The sequence below is a fragment of the Protopterus annectens genome, chromosome 3.part1 (assembly GCF_019279795.1).
Source record: "Protopterus annectens isolate FY-2018-M chromosome 3.part1, PAN1.0, whole genome shotgun sequence".
Classification (NCBI taxonomy): domain Eukaryota; kingdom Metazoa; phylum Chordata; order Ceratodontiformes; family Protopteridae; genus Protopterus; species Protopterus annectens.
Window position 1 is genome coordinate 435,864,951 of NC_056732.1, and position 22,287 is coordinate 435,887,237.

Sequence of the window (22,287 nt, forward strand, 5' to 3'; positions counted from 1 at the left end):
CATTAGTGGACCGGAGTTCCGCTGTGGCAACCCCTAACCGGGAAAATCTGAAAAGACAAACAACAACACGCTTGTACAATGTATAGGCACCTCAGCCATGGTAGAGGCATCTTCTCCTTTAAGGAGAACCATGCAGGTATTGCATGCCAACAAGGGTGTAAAAACATGCAGAATTTAAACTAGCCATTCTGAGAAGGTAAGCGTGTGTGTGTGTGTGTGTGTGTGTGTGTGTGTGTGTGTGTGTGTGTGTATACATATGTATGTAAAGTGCGTGAATGAGTCAGTGTGTGTGTGTGTGTGTGTGTGTGTGTGTGTGTGTGTGTGTGTGTGTGTGTGTAATTTAAACTAGTGGTTCTGTTTGTTTCTGTATGAGAGAAAAAGTGTGTGGCTGCATGTGCATGTATGTAAGTTAAACTAGCTGCTCATTTTGTATGCAAGATTGTGTGTGTGTGTGTGTGTGTGTGTGTGTGTGTGTGTGTGTGTGTGTGTGTGTGTGTGTGTGTTGCTTTATGAGAGAGAAGCTGTGTTTCTGTTGCTGAGTGAGAGAATAGGCATATATATGTATATGTAATTTAAATTAGTGGTTCAGTTTGTTTCTGTGTGAGAGTGAAAGTGTCTATATGCGTATGTATGTGTTCATGTAATTTAAACAACCTGTTCTGTTCATATGTGAGATAAAGTGTGTGTGTGTGTGTGTGTGTGTGTGTGTGTGTGTGTGTGTGTGTGTGTGTGTGTGTGTGTGTGTGTGTGTGTGTGCGTTTTGCTGTGTGGGAGAGTAGGGGTGTGTGTACGTGTTGCTGTGTGAGAGGTATAGTTTGCAATGTTCTAGCTGGGGGTGCAGGTTAGTTAATTAACTTGATCAGACTTGACACTGTAACTTGGTTACAGGAGACAAGAGCCTGAATCCTCTACACCAACTACTAGACTGCTGACAGAATTGTTTGAGTTTCAGTACATTTTCAAGGAATTATGAGTTTCAGTGCATTTTCATGGAATTGTGAATTTCAAGAGAAGAGAAATTTACTGTTGCTCATGCTGTCTGTTTTCAGTGTGTAACTGTTTGGTTAGCAAATGGCAGTTGCTGTTTGTGCTGTAGAATTTGAAAGCAGTGTTAATAGCAAAATTACTTGTTGTTGGTTTGTCAGTCATTCCCTATTGCAATATTACCAGCTTACCAATTTGTTTAATGTAAAACAATATAGGCAATTAATTCTTCAAGGGCAGCAGGCACTGAATTTGTAGATGAAACACTGAAATGTCAAGCTGTTTGCTAGTAGCAACCTCTTCATTAGTTACAGATCTCTTTAATGTGGAATTATTTGGATGGCTTTTACTTCTGCGGAGATTGTGTTTATTGACTGATACTGGTGGATTGTAATGACAAAAGTTTGAATGGCCTTTTATGGTTGAAATTTTCTGAAACTGGTAGTTTTGTCATTATTGGTTCATACATTTTGTTTCATTGCTGACTGGAAGAATGTTCAAAACTACAAATTTAAAACACATTCTACCAAGTGGTGTTGTATTATACAAGGAATATAGTTTGAAAACAGCCCGATGGTAAATGTAATCCTCCACTGGCCAGATACAGTTTCCTTGAATGTGGGTATTAATACCGTTTCAATGAATGTGAGCTTCAATGGCAAAGAAGTTTACTGCTCATGCTAAGTCTGTTCTCATCGTGAGACTGTATTGTTTAGCAAATGGTTATCAGTGTTTGTATTATTTTATTTCAGTATCTGTAATCATTGTAGAAGTAAATAAGAAAACAGTATGCCACTGATAGGTTTGAACTGTGTTTATGGTAACTGGGGAGAAACAGGCAAATAATGGAACACAGGAATGGCTGGGGAGGAGGCTGCTGTGGAGGGAGATGCAGGACAGTATATCTTTTTTACTTCTTAGCCTTATTAACCTTTTATACCACTGATCACTCAAGGTTTGTACCTAAACGTAGAGAATCTAAAATGTCCTTCACCTGAAAACTCTGTCTTAATCTTCCTACCTTTCATTTCCTAGGTTACTTCATTATTATTATTATTATTATTATTATTATTATTATTATTATTATTATGTCTGTTGTTGTTGTTGTTTGTTTGTCTTTCGGCTTTTCCCGGTAAGGGGTCGCCACAGCGGAACTCCGTTCCGCTAATGATTGGCAGTAGATTTTTACGAAACACCGAGGTGCCAGCTCAACGCCCAACCTTCAATGAAGGCACGCCCATTTACGCATGCATGTCTTTCGAATGCTACCCAACCGCAGGGAGGACATGCAGACTCCACATAGAAGGCACTCCCAAGCCAAGCCGAGAATCGAACGGCAGAACCTCTTACCGTACCACTGCGGCATTATTATTATTATGTCTGCATTGTATGGATATGCAGAATGTCATAAAGGGTGCATCTCTTGTGATTTACGGCCAATGATTTCTCAAACTGCAAAAAATCATGGCACTTTTATTCACTTTGTAATCTAGTTAATTGCACTGTGTGTGCAATCAAATAGGGAAAGGAGAGAGAGGGCATCGGCACACCCTTTCAAAAAGAGCACAAATGAACAATTATATTAACTCAAGGATAATCCAGGTAAACTTTTAGATTATTATCCACTAACATCCTTAATAATTTGCTGTAAGAAGTGACTTTAGTTGTTGTATTAAGAAAGAAGATTGTATTTATTTATTTTTTTCAAGAAAGAGGATTTGGAGAAAAAAGAAGATTTTTTTGGGGGGGTGAGTTGACCTAAATGCAACATACGCATACTAACACCTTTTTGTTTACAAAAAAAGCACTATCTGTAAGGAAAATACTGGTTGTGTTACTCAGCTTATCAACAACCAGAAAGAGCACAGACACATGATTTGAAGTTATACAGCTGTTCCTTAGAAAAAAAAATTGTCTTTTTATAGAATATATTTGCTCCATAAACAGCACAGAGCTAATCAGACCTAAAGCTGATATTAAAGCACCATTGTCCTGCAGGTTCTTGCCATGTGGAACCATGTGACATAATGCAATCACTGCATTTGCATCATCCTCACAGTAACCTAATTCTACCACCAGCTGTGTGTTTGTGCCTTTGTTATGGCATTGGTCTCCCCTTAGGTACAACAAGCTTCCACAGTTTGTGCTTGTCCAATCATGTGCAATGTGCCCACACAGTCAATGGCTGTCACAAAGATATGGAGAGCATTAACACACACTGAGTAGTGTCCACATTAGCCACGTACCTTAGTCAGGGACAATGGGATATGCGCTAGCATCCTCAGCTGCTGTGTTACTTATGAAGTAATATGACTATTAACAGTAAATGATAAGGTGCCACCCAAAGAGAAGACACGATAAAGTTGCATGTAATGCAGGTATAAAAAACTATGTGAACTATACAATTCTCCGTGCCTGCCCTAGCTAAATAAATACACAGCTTACCATCCTGAGCTACCTAAAAATGAACACTGAATAAAGGCTACATGACAATAGATTGATTAAAGCTGAGATAAGCATGTTTTGTTAAAACTTTAAACATAATACTTACCAGACTGCTCATCCTGGGAGATCTGAGACCTCATTTCCCCCTACACTAATAAAGAAATCAGTACCAGGGATGGCTCTGGACTGATCAGATTGTAGCAATGATACAAGAAACTTCTTAATGTCTCTGAGTTGCCTGGCAGTTTTAAGACCCCTGTCTGAGGCATTTCATATTGCACTGTTGACCCTTTTTGTGGGTATATTCAATCATGCTGGTGATTGTGCAGCTGCACTGTGGTAAAGTCCTGCAATGACCACCAACAGCACTGACCTGTTGCAATAGCCCCTGCCATAGCTAGTCATGGTGTTGCAGGATGGCTTCATTTCTTGGGCACTATAGTGACACCATGTTGAGGCCTGCAGGAGGACTGTACCTTCTGCAGAAGGAATATTTTCCTGCTGCTGGCACTGCATGCCACGTGGCACCATCCAACCTACAAAACATAACAGTGACAAGGAATATCTTACTACATGATATGCAAGTCAGTGATATACAGGAAAACGTATCCAGCCTATTCCTTCTTGACATTAACAAGGTATGTGTCAGTATAAAATAAGTGCCATTCAACCATAGCTCTCAACCTTCTGTCTCAAAAATGTAGGACATTAAGTCTCACAACATGCTTCAAATAGGCAAAATGCAGAACACATATTAAAAACTCATACTTAGAGAACATTCTGTTAATGAATTAATATTATTCAATATTATTTACCATGGATATTGCTAAATAAAGTTCTTAACAATTAATGTGTGAAGGGCAGTTTCACTGTAGAACTGTGTTCAACATGGAATTTTTAAGATTCAAAATGAGGACATTTCCTCATAATGTGGTACAGTAGAAAGATATGCACTTAATGTATTTCAGAAAGTTAAAAATAATTTAGGGGATGTTAGTATCAATAGCAATATTAGCCTTAAGATAATTACTAATATTTTACAGCTCTGTATGAGATTGCCATAAGACTACAATGGAAATCAGAAGGTGCTGTGCTAAACTCAACAGTCATAACAGAATAGCCCACCTGTACATAACAGTAAGTTCAGTAACCGTAAATGTACTACAGCCGGCACAGGAAGAAGATACGGACTTGGCAGTGCAATGATGGGAACAACAGGAATACCAGATTGCAATTTAAAATGGCTTACAAAACAAATGTATACACTAAATACACAGAATGAAAAGTTTTTGAACTATACTTTTTCTTTTTCAGACTACCAATACATAAATAAAGCATAAGAAGCTAGTTTGCATAAATTGCAGACAAAATAACTGTAGATGGTGAGCAGAACGTTCACAAGTAAGACAAATAAGCAGTAATCTAGAAGTCATAAAACTTTTGTGTGAGAGCTAAATGCACAAATGATCCTTGATGAGTAAATAAGCACATTTCACATCCGGTAACAGCAGCTTCTCATTTTGTTCTGCAATGCTATCTTTTATGATAAGAGTACAGCAAAACAAAAACATCTAAGAAATCAGTATTTCAGGGAACTCTTAGCTGTTCTTTTATTTACCTGCACTGCAATGTAAAGACCTGGCACATTAAATGACTCAAACATGATTTCCGCAAGATATTCCCTGTTTTCAGGAGTATTTAGTGGAGGCTCTGTCTGTAGAAAAAAAATACAGGATAATTACTTTCTCCTGCCTTTACTGTACATTATTCAGTTGCAATCGAAACATAAATTCAATAATACAGCATCTTTCCATCTTTCAAAAGCACATGCCTTCAGTAGCTCAAACCATATATGTAAGTCATTATCATGTCTATTCCATGTTTTAATGACATGACGTGTATTGCTAATTAAACTGTATGAATGAGTGTGACAGCAGCGAAAGAATTCAAAAAGTGGCACCATATCAAAGATACGCACAGGAATGACTTCTACTATGAGGTGACAAAGTTAAACTCACAGAGGATCAGAATCCCCAAACTGCATCCCTTGAAGAAAATAAAGATGGGCAAAAAAAAAAAAAAAAAAACACTTTTAAAATGTTTTTTGTAGAGGGGCAAGACCCCCCATCTCCGAATTTATATATATATAAACTCTATGGTCATACTAACTCAAGAAGGGAGAAATTCTCCTGAAAAAGATATCAGTGCCAGCAAAACTTGCCAACAGTGATTTCCTGTAGAGGAGCTCTGATCCTCCGTGGGTTGAATTTCAAGCAAATGAGGTTTGAGAATTCAATCTCCATCTACCCTTAGGCTACCCAGACAAATATTTATCATGGGCATATTATTTTGTAAACCAAGCTGGACAGGCTCTGTCAACGGTTAACATTACAAAACAAAAGTTAATAATACCAAAACAGATAAACATAAACTAAAATATGCTACTAGTCTACACTATGGCAAATCAAACTGTGTTTGCAGCTGGCATAGACTATGGAAGATTATACAATGAATTACTCTGAATAAACTCATAGCTGACAAAAATTATGGACGATTATGCAATGGATTACTCTGAGTAAACTAATAATTCACCACTGTTTAACAGCATTTATAGGTGTAATAACCCAAGGTGTATACAATATATTATGGTAGTATGGGATGCAAAACTAAAATCACTGCACAAAGATCTGGAGGTGAGGGCTATAAACATCAATGGACTTATAATTAGTAAAATGAGCATGTACCATGTGGTGGTACCTGTAATGCTACCTTTACTCACTGTGGCAGTGTATAATTACTAAAAGTGTCATATCCAGCTCATAAAGGTCAAACAGTTACGAAATGCAGCATCACTACACCACAGCACTGTAACATTGCTACTTTCACATGTTTTTAAATTTTGTATTATTCTATTTGTTGTGCTCTGTGGTAGAAGTTTATTGTAACTGAAGTGTTACTGTGCTAATATCAACTCCAAAAACACCACCCACGAACCAACTCACCAAAAAAGAAAAAAACACGCTGAACAACTGGAGAAACGGTCACCATCCACTTTTATTGTGTTCCTAGTACTTAGGCATCAAGCCTTCCAGGGAATAATCATGCACAAGAATTGTGTACTTTATATACATTTCACTACATTCCTTATTCAGTTCAATTATGCAATAATTGATCAATCAGTGAATCAAGAAAATTAAAATCTAAAGTACATCCTGAGCAGTAAAGTGCTTCAGAAACATTCAAAGTGCATCAAAAAACTTTTAAAATGCAACCCCTTACATTCCTATTGCATTTAACTTGATAGTTTAAGAAGTTCATGCCAATGAACCTATACATCTTCAGATTAACAAATGCTTAAATATTTAAATATTGTACCCTATACATATAAATCATTCATCCTTATATGTCTATGTATAATTGAATTGAATAATGAATGTAGTGAAATGTATATAAAGTACACCATTCTTGTGCATGATTATTCCCTGGAAGGCCTAATGCCGAAGTACTAGGAACACAGTAAAACTGGATGGTGACCGTTTCTCCAGTTGTTCAGTGTGTTTTTTTCTTATGCTAATATCAAGTCAGAACAATTTAAAACTCAGGATTTACTTGTTCTTTTAACATTTTTTTTGATCAGTATAAAATTAAGGGAATCGTGCTAATGCTTTCTTAATGCAATTTAGTCTACTGATTTTGTTATGCAGAAACTATGTTTTTTCAATTATCTAGCTAACTCAAGTTTCTTCATTATCTTTTTAGTTGGATTCTTTTTCTGTAGTAAGCTTCTTCTGGTTTATTGTAAAAGTACTGTAGACATAAATGTTCATTTCTAGCTGAATAAACTAATTTGCTGATTTGCGCATTGTTCTTTTATATCACTTTGCATAAAATGTAAAGTCTTGTATATCGTTAATAATCCCATTTCCATGCTTAAGGTCTACAGATACAATGGGTTATGTCATTTTATCGTGGTTGTTCAAATGGAAAGTTTGTACTTCTTGCAGGATGCTTGTCATAGACTTTTTCTATAGACATCTCTGCTATAAAGATTTTGAGGATGTTTTATTCCTACTTTGATTTTCTTTAGGCAAGCGTTTTTATTATTATAGAAATGAGTATAGTATATTTAACATTTGCATCATTTTAGCATGCTAGGGTATTATGTTTTTGTGTGGCTTCTTCTTCTGTTCTACAGTAAAGAGTTTCATTTTTAAGTGGAGAATTAGCAATATTTTGCTGCCCTGTTCGACTTACATGTTATACACTTTGCAGAAGTTTCCTTTTCATATATATTTCCTGGGTTTTATATAGAGGAATATGTATTTTGTAGTCACTTCATCTTGGTTTATTAGATCTCTGCATTTTCATGTAGGTTTTAATTTTGTTTTTGCCTTAACATTTTCATTTTTAGGAAGGAAACTAGTCCTGATTTGCTGCAGCATCTTTGATTTGAAAGTACAATATTTTACAGCTGATTCATTTTCATATGTCTTTCTTCTTCTATGACTTTTATGAATCATAGGAATTATAGGAATTTAAGGCTACTGAGTCATGTGAATACGTATTACTCCATGTCAGTTCCCAGCCCAGACTGTACCTCCCCTCTCAAGGAGGGCTGTGCACGTTAAACCTAGGGTGAATTTATGACTACACATCCAATTATCCAGATCATGCTTTGATGAAGACATGGTATTACGCTGCTTTATCTACAAGGAGAATCTATTCCAGAGGTGATGAAGACAATAAGTCATAAATCTGTCTCTCCATCTTGTTTTGTTGATCTGCTGAAGCAGAATGAGATCCCTTGTTCTGGTATTTGTGGGACTGTTTGATTTGTAAAGGTATACGAGATCCTAGACTACTGAGTCCCTGACTGCGCAGAAGGCAAGTCAGAATCTCCTGTAAGCAGCCTATAAGACAAGGAAAGGACAGAGTTTTTAGTATGTTTTTCTGTTAGCTTGCTGCTTTTAAGTCTGTGATTCTATTTGTTAGGAACCTCTGGGATCTTTGCATCTGTTTGATATGCCAGGTGTCATACATCACAAAGGGGGCATTGTATTTGTTAATTGGTCTAATCAGTTCTGAAAACCAATAGATAATAACCTCTTTATGTCTGAATGATATTCTGTTAGTGGTCAGCTGTGCCACGTAGAAGGGCTTCTTAACAACTTGCTACACGGTGACTAAGGGAGAAGAAATTATCAACTCCAGTTCCCATGTCTCTAAAACATTTTCATTTTGAAGTTGAATATTATCAGTACTGTTTGTTGGTGAATGGATGGCCTACCAAATGTGATGATTTTGCATTCTTTAGCTTTTAATTTAAGCCCATTTTCAATATATTTGGGCATTAATAAGTATAAGTTCCTGTTGGAGGGCTTCTTTGTCAGAGGAAGACTTGACAATGACTACCAATTTACAGTCATCCACAAACTTAGTTAGCCATAGGCCTTGATTTTTAGTCTGTAGGTCACAGAAATGAATACCCAAAAAAGTCCCAGGGTACTAAACCCTGTAGGATATCACAAATTACCTTCATATTTTCTGATGCTGCCCCTGCCACCCACACCATGTGGATTCAGTCTTTTAGCCAATTTGCTATCTTATGATCTAGGGATCTACGTCAGATGCATTTAGTTTATTAATCATGAAACCATGGCGAACAGTGTCAAATCCCTTGACCAAATCAAAGTAAGCGCTGTGTATGGTGATGACTTTTCAAACAAGCTTACCAGGTTCATTAGACGGGACAGACATTTTAAAAAAATAAATTGCTGAGGATCTAGCCTGATGAGATTTTTAATGTGAATGCTAATCAGTCCTGTATAATGTGTTCTATGGCCTTACAAATGAGATTTGTTAGGCTGAAGGGCCTCTAGTCCCTGTGGTTGGTAGTAGAGCCACCTTCGCGGAGTGATATCGCCAGTGCTGTATGCTATATTTCTGGGACCAAACAACCTAGTATGTTATCTGACCCCATGGAGGAAATGTTCTTAGCCTTGGACAGTACTCTCAGTACATGTTGTTTGGTGATGATGGGGATGGTGTTGAGAAATACAGCATCTTAGGATTTTAAATAGATGTCTCAGTGGTGAAACCCGCATTAAATTAATTTGCTAGAATACTGGCAATGTTCACCAGGTGTGAGTAGGTTTAGGGTTGGTCATTTATTATGAGTTCTGTATATGGTTGAATGTTGTTTATTGTTTTCCAATGTAATTAAAAAAGGATTTCTAATTGCCCTTGGCTTCATATGCCAACCTTATTTCATGGATTACCTTAACAGAACTTAGTCTCTTTTAAAAAATGTACTCAAATTCCTAATATTTTCCTTAAGTACATATATATATATATATATATATATATATATATATATATATATATATATATATATATATATACATATATACATACACATATACACACATACATGGGTTTACCTGATAATATCGAAAGCCGACATCATTGAAGACGGATTCATAGAGATGACATCCACGAAAACCCACTTCATCGACATACCGGGCATGTGCAATGCTGTCATGTAGCTAGTTACACCATGTCTATATCCCCTACACCAAATTATTTGTTTGGTATTCAGGAATGTTAATGATTTCATACTTCATTTGTGTCTTCACAGCACTCAGAGGGCTGAATCTACATTATATAAAGGTAATGATGTAGCTATGGAAGTGGAAGGAGGGGAGACAATTGGATAGAGACTGACCATTGCTGTTATTTACTTGGAGGAAATTGTTTTACAAATTACTGAATTATTTCATAAGATATGTTTATCCTCTTTATAAACTGCTTAAATGTTCATATTCTGAATGTATTTCAAATATGCAATGGAAGAATGAATTTTGATATGTATGCAATTTTAAAAATTCACTGCTGGTATTCTGCAAATATGTCAGTCCTCACTGTGCTTTCCAAGTTAGTATGGTTACATCACAGTATTGTGTTATCATTTGCTTTTGGAGTTTCACCAGTTACTGCTGACAACTGTATTGTGTTTATTATCAACTTCAAGGGGTTGTACATGTGTAGTTAATGGATGTGTTAAGCTTCTCAGATATCCTGTGGTGACCTCCACAACACTGGGGGGACTAATGGAAATTGTCTGGGCAGTTGAACTTTGAACTATTGCCATTGATAATCCTGCCATCCAACAGTCATTTATACAACTGCTGTCATCATTACAGAAATCTTAATAGAATGTCTGTATGCTAATGTATTACCTTTTTGGGGGAGGTATTCTTTAACTTGTGTGTAGTTTGAAAGAGCATTGTGTTTACAATTGTTTTGTGTTGAGGGTGGATGCACCGATTTTGTTGGAGGAGAATGCTTTCTGTATGTTCTACAAATATTTTTTTTTCTGTTTCATGTCATACGGGTTTATGGTACCCAGATCATCTATTCCATGCAAGTCACCATTCACTGATGCAGAGAATTAGGTCATTATCAAAGCCTTACATGCCATGGATCCCTCCTGCTTGACAGAGGCAGAGGTGATATGACTGCCAGAAAAAGCATATGGCAGCAGGTGGTCACTGAAAAAATGCAGTGGTTGGCCATACCAGAAATTATAAGCAGGTGCAGCACTGTTCCACTGATATGATTACAGTGGCAAGCAAGAGGGCAGCTGCAGTAACACAAGAAGAGATGGGTACAAGGGAAGTTCCTACTACATAACCACCACTCACTGAAAATGAGCATTTCCTGTCCACTGTCAGAGATCCAGACAGCTCAGTAGAGGGTTCAGACAGTTGATGTTGGTGTTGATGTGAAAAACAGGTCAAGTGTGTCCCAAGAAGAAACTCCAAGTATGCTACATATAAAAGGCATTTAATGCCATTCTAGGCATCTTTATGTGTTACAGCTTCTACATCTGAAAAATCAAGCTGTGTGCCTTAGAAGTAAGTAGAGTCCAACAGAGACTGTGTTGGGTGAGATGGTCAGTCTGATTGATTCTGAGATATTTCTTAAGGGGATGACAGGCAGCGCATTATTCCCTTGCCCTGTCATTTGCATTGTGGTGTATATTCACCTTCTTTCCACTGCCTTCCCCTTTTTCCAGGGACATCAGAATTACCACTTGAAAGACAACCTGCAGATGGAAAGTACAAAATGTCTGCTTAATAATAACCATTACTTAGATGTAATTCTAGGACAAGAGTAAAAAGTAGTGTATTCATTTAACACATGAAATTGTTAAGTGTGTATAACAAAGTGTGGATCAGTTCCACTCACTATTTCTCTCCTTGTTATATTTACTGATTTAGGAGGCCACAGCCAGACATGGTGGGCTACAAGGTCATGGTACCAGATGTAGTCATGAAGAGAGCTTGACCAGCAGACATTATTCAAATTAAGGTAGCACCCTCCATTTCAAACCGGGGATTTGAAAGTGGCAGTGCAACTCCTGGCAGAGGCAATTTGGATAGCCAGGATTAATGAAACTGAACTGACAACTATTTCATGCACAACTCACACCTATCTAACAAGGCAGAATGTAATGCACACAGCTCAATTGTGTTCATGCAGACACATACATTTTATAAAAATTGTCCATACCAACCCACACACATATGCAAGCTAAGAAAACCTTAATGCTGATTGGGATGTATCTCCTGTTAGTGTTCCCGAGATATTTCTTACTTTACTAACTGTTCTGTGTTTCTTACTCACACTCACACACACACACACACACACACACACACACACACACACACTTAGTACTTTGGTGTCAGGCTTGGCTTACTGTCCCCCAACCCTGTGCAAATGATGATGACTGTGCCATGCCCTTTGTTCATGTGAGTTTGACTTACGGTTGCATATATATTTCTGGTGCACACGTTGGATAGCTAAGAGAGCCTTTCTCACTATGTTGATATTGCATTCTTGCTTACCGCTCTACTTGTGAAATGTTGATATAATTGCCTTGTTGACTGTTTTGTGTGCAGTGGGTAAGTGACCGACTTGATGCCAGTTATTGTATACAATGCATACTTGTATATTGCAGAATGCCATTGGTGGACACCAAATGCAGGTTCTGATTGATTACATTTATGATTGACAGTATGCAGGTAGTTTATATTCTTACACATTTGTTCATATAATACAGGTTCCACACGTGACATTACTGCAGTTATGAGTCATGTGGTTTGGGGCTGATTTGATTGATGTTATCTGTACACAGACATTACATGGGTAAGTAAAGTCTGTGGACATCAGATGGCATCACTTTTAATATCTGTATGTGCTCAGGTTGTTTTGTGTATTCCTTCACTGTGCTATCTTTTGCGTCTTAGCTGCTGAGTGTGTGTAGTAACCTTTCTTAGCTGGTGGGTATGCATGCTATCCTTTGCTTCTTAGCCAGAGCAAGGGCATATTGTGCATACTTGTGTCTGCTGGCTACCTCTACAACTGGAGGTTCTCCCTCAGAATCCTTGCTGTATGTGGTGGATGAGCTGGCCCTGCCTGCGGTTCAGGAATGTGAGGTCCTGGCCCTTGCAGTCCCTGTTGCAGCTGTTTCCTCAAGATGATATTGCGCAACATGGCACAGACTGTGAGAATTTCTGCACAAGTACCTGGGTTGTACTACAGGGCACCTCCTGATATGTCTAGACAATGAAATCGTGACTTCAGTATGCCAAACACATGCTCTCTGATGTTTCTAGTCTGAGCATAGGCATGGCTGTATCATTCTTCTATGAGTATGTGTCCATTTCTGTTGGGTGTCATGAGTCATGGCGCCCATGCATAACCTGCATCACCCAGTAGATGGCCTTGTGGAACATCACCCCTAGCAATCCTTGTGTATAGCTGAGAGGTGCGCCATATGTGTGAGTCATGGTAACTGCCTGGGATACCTGCACACACATATTGAGGATGATCCCTCAGGCATTACAGACAACCTGGTAGTTGACTGAGTGAAACCCCTTCCTGTTGATGTATGTCCTTCACTGTTCACTAGGTGGGGCTTTTTTTTCGGGTCTATATCACCACATTGAATGGTGATAAGTTCGAATGCCCTTTGTTTGAACCTAAAAGTCTGAAAACCCTAAACAGTGAACTCACGGAATAGCAATTTTTTTCCCAGGGAAACAAATCGCTGCTCCATGAAAAAAAAAAAATCACAACTTTAAAACAAACTGAAGTGGGAGGCTTCGCCCATCACCCCCCCCCCACCCCACCCCACTTAAATATACCAACTTCGAGATCGCACTACAGTGGAGGAAATAACAAAGCCCCAAAGACGGCCCACCGATTTTTTTCCCTGGGAAAAAAATCGATGTACCGTAACTTCGTGGTTTAGGGCTTTTGGACTTTTCAGTTCGAACAAAGGACATTCAAACTTATCACCATTCATTGTGGTGATATAGGCCCTTTTTTTTGGGAACTATGCTACAGCATGAAATCCCTGTATTGTTCTTGCTCTCTCCTCTGTTGTGCGTGGAAAATATATGTACTCCGTTGCATGCAAAGCATTAAGACACTGGTGCAATATTCTGGAGGCTGAGGCTTGTGACACCCCTAGTATATCTCTAGTGGGTCTCTGTAATGTACCAGTAGCTAATATCTTTAATGCTGCGCAAACCTTAGTTTCCACTGGTATAGTTTCTCCTTGATTTTCTCTGAGTCTGAGGTGGGGATGGCAGAGGTTGCAGAGTTCCTGTAGAGTTTCCCTATCAACCCTGTATTTCTTTACTATTTCAGTATCATGCAATCCATGATATAGTAAATGAGGTCTGAACACCCTTCTTCTCCTTGGATGAGGTCTATCGGCAACAAAAACAGCAGCAGCAGAATACATTTGAGCCTGCTGCACATACACATGCAAGAGAACAGCAGCAGCCCCCAACATTGTTTTTTTTCCTAAGTGTGATGGTGACTGTATTCCAGTAGGTTTTGGTGTTCATGGCAAACGGCTACACGATTTCTACACGGTTACTTTACAGCTTCCTAAATGCCTCTTCCATCTTGGATTGGGTAATTAGCATGTAATTCAGCTGGTTATGCTTTCATCAGCATACTCTACTATTTATCTTTGTTTGACAGCTCTACACCATGTGTACAGCCATTTAATGAATACAAGCATACGACAGCAATGTAGAAATTAGCCATTCATGAATCGGTCCCGTAGTCTTTTTAATGCACTGTTGCCAACTGAACCACTTAAATAATTATTTGCTACAGCTTTCACTCAGACACCATTATTTTTATATAGCATTATTATTTGTAACATATTTAATGAAGTAATGTCTATTAAACTGACATTAGCTATTAGTTATTACACAAGTATTATTTTTCCCATAAGCAAACATTATAGGTTAAACTTTATGCTATTAGTCGTGTTTTATACAGATTTGAGAATCACTTGTTTTTTGTAGCAGCTCAACTTTTAGCTTTACAATAATGCAATTTAAACACTTTACTACTAATACAATTTAACAAGAAGGGTATTAATGAGTTATAAATATTACACAGATGTCAACAAAATGGTTTGCATTTGTCAGCAGCTGAGTCTTTGAACTCAAGATGTATATTACGTCTAATGTGAATTACATTTTAGGCAAGGACTTTATAAATACACAGAAAACAATGTCACTAGCAAGCAGGTTGTAGACTAAAACAAATCCACCAAATGGCTATGCTTCTCGGACACAATTTATTTAAGTGCTTTTCGTCCAACTAAATCATTGGACTTCTTCAGATAATAAATAGTTCAGAACAATTCATTTAAATAAGCCTCTAAAAAGGTCACATGACCTACCCAACAGGTTATTTGAAAACAGGCTGTAAGGTGGCGGTTATTTCTGTGCAGTCGTACTTGTGGAAACTGCTTCACTGAATATGCTTTCCAAGTTGATGTCTCACTGTCTGAGCATAATACAGCAATAACTGAAATCACTGAAAGTAACATTTAAGGCCAATCAACTTTCTGCTTCCCAGTGAACATCACTGTACTACTGTTCAAAGCATGAAGCGAATACTTATTCCTTTAAGGGTAGGGCTATAATTAAATGAAACAAACAACAAGTGGATGAATTGCTGCAGCACAAAACGAAACAACCAAGCCAATGAAAAAAAGTGTTTATTTCTCTAGCGCCATGGCCACAGTAAGCCTTCAAGGAGTACCCCAACATACACAAAAAACAGTTTAAATAGTAACAGTTAATTGAACCATAAAACAATAAAACAATCAACCAATTACTTAATAAAATTCAATCAAATAACACTTCTCCAGCAGCAGTCTGTATTCAGACCTTTAGGTAACAAAGTGCTATATTTCAAGATAAAAATTGTTTCTTTCTTTAAAAGTAACTTTTCAACAACGGTAACATCAAATTCATCAACAGCTACCTGTTGCAAAATAGTAGCTTGAAGACTATCACTCTGGCCACCATGATGTACACAAAAATGTTGGGCTAAAGGGCTCTCTAACTTACTAATTCTAATATCTCTTAAATGTTCAAGTAACCTAACCTTAAACATTCTCTTAGTTTGCCCAATGTAAAATTTGTTACATCCACATTTAATTGCATAAACAACCCTATGTGTTCTACAATTATATATCCCATTAGGAATAAAACTAATATTATTAATATAAGGAAAAAAATTTTTTATAAAAGGGCAACCATTACACTTCCCACATGAAGACATACCTACATTAGCTATTTGATAATATATTTTCAACCCAGGTCTAACGAATTTAGTATGTACAACCATATCTTTGCTGTTTCTACCTCTTTTATACGAAAACACTAACTTATTTGTCATTAGGTTGTCCAATTCACCAAAGTTCTTTAAAAATCCCCAAAAATGTGATATACAATTTTTGATACTGTTACTACAAACATTATAAACAGAAACTAAGAAAAAATTCTTATCATAATTATTAATACTATTACCAATATAAGTATTGCCCCTATCTTTATAAGTATTTCTAACATTATATCTCAATCTAATTACCTGCTGAATATCAGTATCAAGTAATTTAGCATCATAATACCTTTTCAAAAACATACTTTTAGTCCGTTGTATTTCATTCAGAAATATTTCATTATCATTACATAAACGGGAAATTCTCAAAAATTCACCATATGGTAGGGCTTGAATGGTATGTTTAGGGTGACAACTTGTACCCATCAAAAAATCATGTGGCATACCAAATTTCCTATGAATACTTGTAACCACAGGTTTAGCAATGATACCTTGTAATTTAATATCTAAAAAATTAACTGTCTGCCCATATTGTAATCCATCAAAAGTAATACTAATCTATTGTGTTGAATTTCTTGTATAAAATTATTTACAAAATGTATGCCATCTTCACACAAAAAAATCAAATCATCAATGTATCTATAATAGAATTTGACATATTTACATACAAATGAATTATTATAAATGCATTCTTGTTCCACCATTCCCATGAAGATGTTGGCATACATGGGTGCAAATGGAGCACCCATTGCAGTGCCTTGTATCTGATGAAAGATCTGATTATCAAAACAAAAATAATTATTTTCCAAGCAAAACATGACCAAATCCATCACATAATGTGTAAACGGATAATCTCCCATGCACTTATATAATGCTTCCAAACCAAATTTATGTTTAATGTTAGTATAAAGACTCTGTACGTCTAAAGTAATCCAATACATATTTTCTTTCCATATGACTTGTTTTATTTTTTTCAAAAAATCAAAGGAGTCTTGTATATACGAAGGAGGGCGAATGGCTTCCTTCAATAATACCTGATGTAAAATAACTCCCAGGTTATGCAAAAAATATTTGCTAGCTGAAACTATTGGTCTACCTGGAGGAGTATTAAAGTTTTTATGAATCTTAGGTAGACAATAAAAGTAAGCTAAGCCTGTATCAACAATTGTAAGCTTCTTCTTAACATCAGTTTCAGTCCAATAACCTAATCTCAAACCTCTCTGTATTAGACATACATACCTATTCTTAGCTTGTTCAATAACATCCCTTTGAACTATACAATAAACAGATTAATCTTTTAATAAATCTAAACACATGTTCAAATATTGCATTGATAAAAAGCAGGTGGAATATAATCTTTCTAAACAGGAATGGTTGGAACTGGTAAAATTTTCTAAGCAGAGAGATTTGGTTATAAAGCCCTCTGATAAGGGCAATAAAATAGTTATTATGCACTATATGCAATATTTGAACATGTGTTTAGATTTATTAAAAGATGAATCTGTTTATTGTATAGTTCAAAGGGATGTTATTGAACAAGCTAAGGATAGGTATGTATGTCTAATACAGAGAGGTTTGAGATTAGGTTACTGGACTGAAACTGATGTTAAGAAGAAGCTTACAATTGTTGATACAGGCTTAGCTTACTTTTATTGTCTACCTAAGATTCATAAACACTTTAATACTCCTCCAGGTAGACCAATAGTTTCAGCTAGCAAATATTTTTTGCATAACCTGGGAGTTATTTTACATCAGGTATTATTGAAGGAAGCCATTCGTCTTCCTTCGTATATACAAGACTCCTTTGATTTTTTGAAAAAAATAAAACAAGTCATATGGAAAGAAAATATGTATTGGATTACATTAGACATACAGAGTCTTTATACTAACATTAAACATAAATTTGGTTTGGAAGCATTATATAAGTGCATGGGAGATTATCCGTTTACACATTATGTGATGGATTTGGTCAAGTTTTGCTTGGAAAATAATTATTTTTGTTTTGATAATCAGATCTTTCATCAGATACAAGGCACAGCAATGGGTGCTCCATTTGCACCCATGTATGCCAACATCTTCATGGGAATGGTGGAACAAGAATACATTTATAATAATTCATTTGTATGTAAATATGTCAAATTCTATTATAGATACATTGATGATTTTATTTTTTTGTGTGAAGATGGCATAAATTTTGTAAATAATTTTGTACAAGAAATTCAACACAATAGATTTAATATTACTTTTGATGGATTACAATATGGGCAGACAGTTAATTTTTTAGATATTAAATTACAAGGTATCATTGGTAAACCTGTGGTTACAAGTATTCATAGGAAATTTGGTATGCCACATGATTTTTTGATGGGTACAAGTTGTCACCCTAAACATAATATTCAAGCCCTACCATATGGTGAATTTTTGAGAATTTCCCGTTTATGTAATGATAATGAAATATTTCTGAATGAAATACAACGGACTAAAAGTATGTTTTTGAAAAGGTATTATGATGCTAAATTACTTGATACTGATATTCAACAGGTAATTAGACTGAGATATAATGTTAGAAATACCTATAAAGATAGGGGCAATACTTATATTGGTAATAGTATTAATAATTATGATAAGATTTTTTTCTTAGTTTCTGTTTATAATGTTTGTAGTAACAGTATCAAAAATTGTATATCACATTTTTGGGGATTTTTAAAGAACTTTGGTGAATTGGACAACCTAATGACAAATAAGTTAGTGTTTTCGTATAAAAGAGGTAGAAACATCAAAGATATGGTTGTACATACTAAATTCGTTAGACCTGGGTTGAAAATATATTATCAAATAGCTAATGTAGGTATGTCTTCATGTGGGAAGTGTAATGGTTGCCCTTTTATAAAAAAAAAATTTTCCTTATATTAATAATATTAGTTTTATTCCTAATGGGATATATAATTGTAGAACACATAGGGTTGTTTATGCAATTAAATGTGGATGTAACAAGTTTTACATTGGGCAAACTAAGAGAATGTTTAAGGTTAGGTTACTTGAACATTTAAGAGATATTAGAATTAGTAAGTTAGAGAGCCCTTTAGCCCAACATTTTTGTGTACATCATGGTGGCCAGAGTGATAGACTTCAAGCTACTATTTTGCAACAGGTAGTTGTTGATGAACTTGATGTTACCGTTGTTGAAAAGTTACTTTTAAAGAAAGAAACAATTTTTATCTTGAAATATAGCACTTTGTTACCTAAAGATCTGAATACAGACTGCTGCTGGAGAAGTGTTATTTGATTGAATTTTATTAAGTAATTGGTTGATTGTTTTATTGTTTTATGGTTCAGTTAACTGTTACTATTTAAACTGCTTTTTGTGTATGTTGGGGTACTCCTTGAAGGCTTACTGTGGCCGAGGCGCTAGAGAAATAAACGTTTTTTTCATTGGCTTGGTTGTTTCGTTTAGGGCTCTAATTAAACTTTTACTTTAAATCTACAAAATTTTTCCTCCCTTGCAAACAAAATAAAAAGTAAATTACTCTTGTACATTCTCAAAAACAATGAGACCATTAAATTAATCAGAACTTATTTCACTTTATTTACGTGTGAGAAATCTCTTTACGAGCTAGCCCCGGCCTTTTGGAACAACTGTGTAATGAAATGAACACTTTTTCAGAGACTATGGTTAGTATAGCTTTACTGATTGCATTGTCAGCCTATGACAATGTCTTTTGGTTATGGCTTGATTTTAGTTTATGCATCTTCTATGTATTGTATATCTCTTTATGTACTGAAATGTGCATATTTACATAATAGTGTATAGTCTCTGATAAGTATAGTATTCAAAATGTGTTATATAATGGCACAAATGTACAACAAAAGCATTTAAAAATGAAATGTCACCATTTCTTTATTACTGAACTGTGTCACAAACATCTCAACTACTCTGCTCAAGAATTCTGAACAAATTAGTAGATATAGTCTGCAAAACTCCAATCGGCTGGACATCCAAACTTGTAAGGATTTTATACATAGCAAGCTCATACCCTCATTAGAGGCATACAGTAAGGGTAACTTAAAACTCTTGGATTTTATCTCAACAGTTATTAATACCTCACCCAAGAATACTTCATACATATCTGTTATTTAGAAAATTCTCAGAAATGATTTTAACAAAACAGATGTTTCTTTCTGGAAATATTCAAGTGAAGTTAATAGACATGCATTCTCAGAAAAAGATAAAAAAAACTTTGTTTACAGTCAGTGAAGGAATCAACATAGATACACAGGTTCATAGGTGTATACTAGGCTAATGGCCATGGAGCCTTTACAAGCCTAGCCCATAGAAGTGCCCTGACGTTAGTTCCCAGTCCCTCTATCAAGTAGATCCACTGGAGTGATCCCCGGGGTGAACTTTCTATTTCCGATCCACTCATCAAGATTTCTCTTGAAGAGGGCCAATGAGGTGCTCTGCTTGACATGTATGGGAAGTCTATTCCAGAGAATGGGCAGTCTCTGGGTTATGAACTTGTCCCTCCAGCATATTCTGTTGATTATGGTAATGAGGTTGAGGTCTCTGAGTGTGTGGTGTGGAGGCATTGGGATGTCTTTAGATGTAGCATTTCTAACAGAGCTGGGTCAGACATGGCTTTGTAAGTCAAGCAGAGATCGCCTCTTAGCAGATGATATGAGACAGAGAATAGCTGGAGTTTTTTGAGTCTGTCTGTGTAGGGCATGTTTTTAAGGCCTAGGATCCTCTTCATGAGGTACTTCTGTGGCCTCTCCAGCTGTTGCAGGTGTCTAGTGAGGTACATGCCAAATGGGACATTATACTTGATGATTAGTCTAATGAGGGAAGAGTAGATAGAGATTATGACCTCTTTCTTCCTGGATGCAAAACTCATGGTAATGAGATGTGCCTCACAGAAGGACTTACTGACCACAGTGGCAATGTGGTGGTCGAAGGAGTAGTTGCTGTCAACCTGTGTCCCCAGGTCTCTTATAATGCCAGAGTTTAGTGGGCTCCCATTGATGTGGTAATTAGTGGGAACTGCATTTTTCCCAAAGGGGATGATGACGCATTTTCTGGCATTAAGCTTAAGACCACGGTTTCGACACCGGTCATTTGTCTCAGTGAGGCCTTTCTGTAGGATGTCTGCATTACTTGGGGAGTTAATAATGGCTCCCAGCTTGCAGTCGTCTATGAAGATGGACAGCCAGAGTCACTCCATGTTGGCCTGGACTTGAGAAGTAGATGCCAAACAGGAGAGGACCCCGGACCGATCTCTGTGGGACTCCACTCAGTAGGCTGACTTGGAGTCTGCTACTTTCACGCTGTGGGTTCTATCTGTGAGCCAATTTGCAACCCACCTAATGATATAGGGGTCGATGCCCAGTTTGGTGAGTTTATTAATAATTCCTGAGTGAGGGATGGTATCAAAGGCCTTGGCCAGATCGAAGTAGGCTGTATGAACTGCCTTGCCCTCATCCACAGCTCTGGTAACTGACTCAAAGAAGTCAACCAGGTTGAGCAGGCATGATCTACCTTTCATAAAACCAAATTGCGTGGGATCTAGAGTTTGGAGATTCCTTGTTAATTAGTTCCATGATGATGCACTCCATAGCCTTATATATCAGACTCATCAGGCTAATGGGGCTATAATTCCCAGGGTCTATAGTCATTCCCCCTATATAGAGAGGAATGACTGTAGCAGTGCGCCATTTGGTAGGGACAAAGCTTGAGGTGAGGCTGTGAGTGAACAGGGTACACAGATGTGGTGCCAGTTCACTTTGTAGCTCATGTAGAACATAACCAAGGATATTGTCAGGTCCCATGGAAGCTGTATTCTTGGCCTCGGACAATGCAGCTTTAATCTGTGCTGCAGTAATGCTGGATGCCTGGCATTCTTCTGGTATTGTGATTGGTCTTTTAAGGGGGGAGAAAGGGGGAAAAGTTGGTACTGAATCCATCAGCCTGGGTATTGCCATGGAGATTCTTGATGTAACTATAGTAGGCTTTGTGGTTGTTCTTAGTGTATGCCACAATTCTGCCTTCACAGCTGGCTTTAGAGGTTTTGATGAGGGATCTCAACTTTTTGTTGAGGCTAATAATGGAGTTTTTCCAGTCTTGGGATTTCACCTTTT

At 36.8% G+C, this 22,287-nt stretch overlaps 1 protein-coding gene across 4 annotated transcripts in view; it reads right to left on the reverse strand.

Moving 5' to 3' along the window:
* The window catches only part of ACTR3B (actin related protein 3B), a 1,280,959-nt gene that overhangs the window by 637,261 nt on the left and 621,411 nt on the right, over window positions 1–22,287 (reverse strand). For all 4 annotated transcript variants that reach the window (XM_044066887.1, XM_044066889.1, XM_044066888.1 and 1 more), the window contains one exon: window positions 5,048–5,143. In XM_044066887.1, coding sequence (XP_043922822.1) covers window positions 5,048–5,143 — 96 coding nt within the window. The remainder of the gene's footprint in view (window positions 1–5,047; window positions 5,144–22,287) is intronic.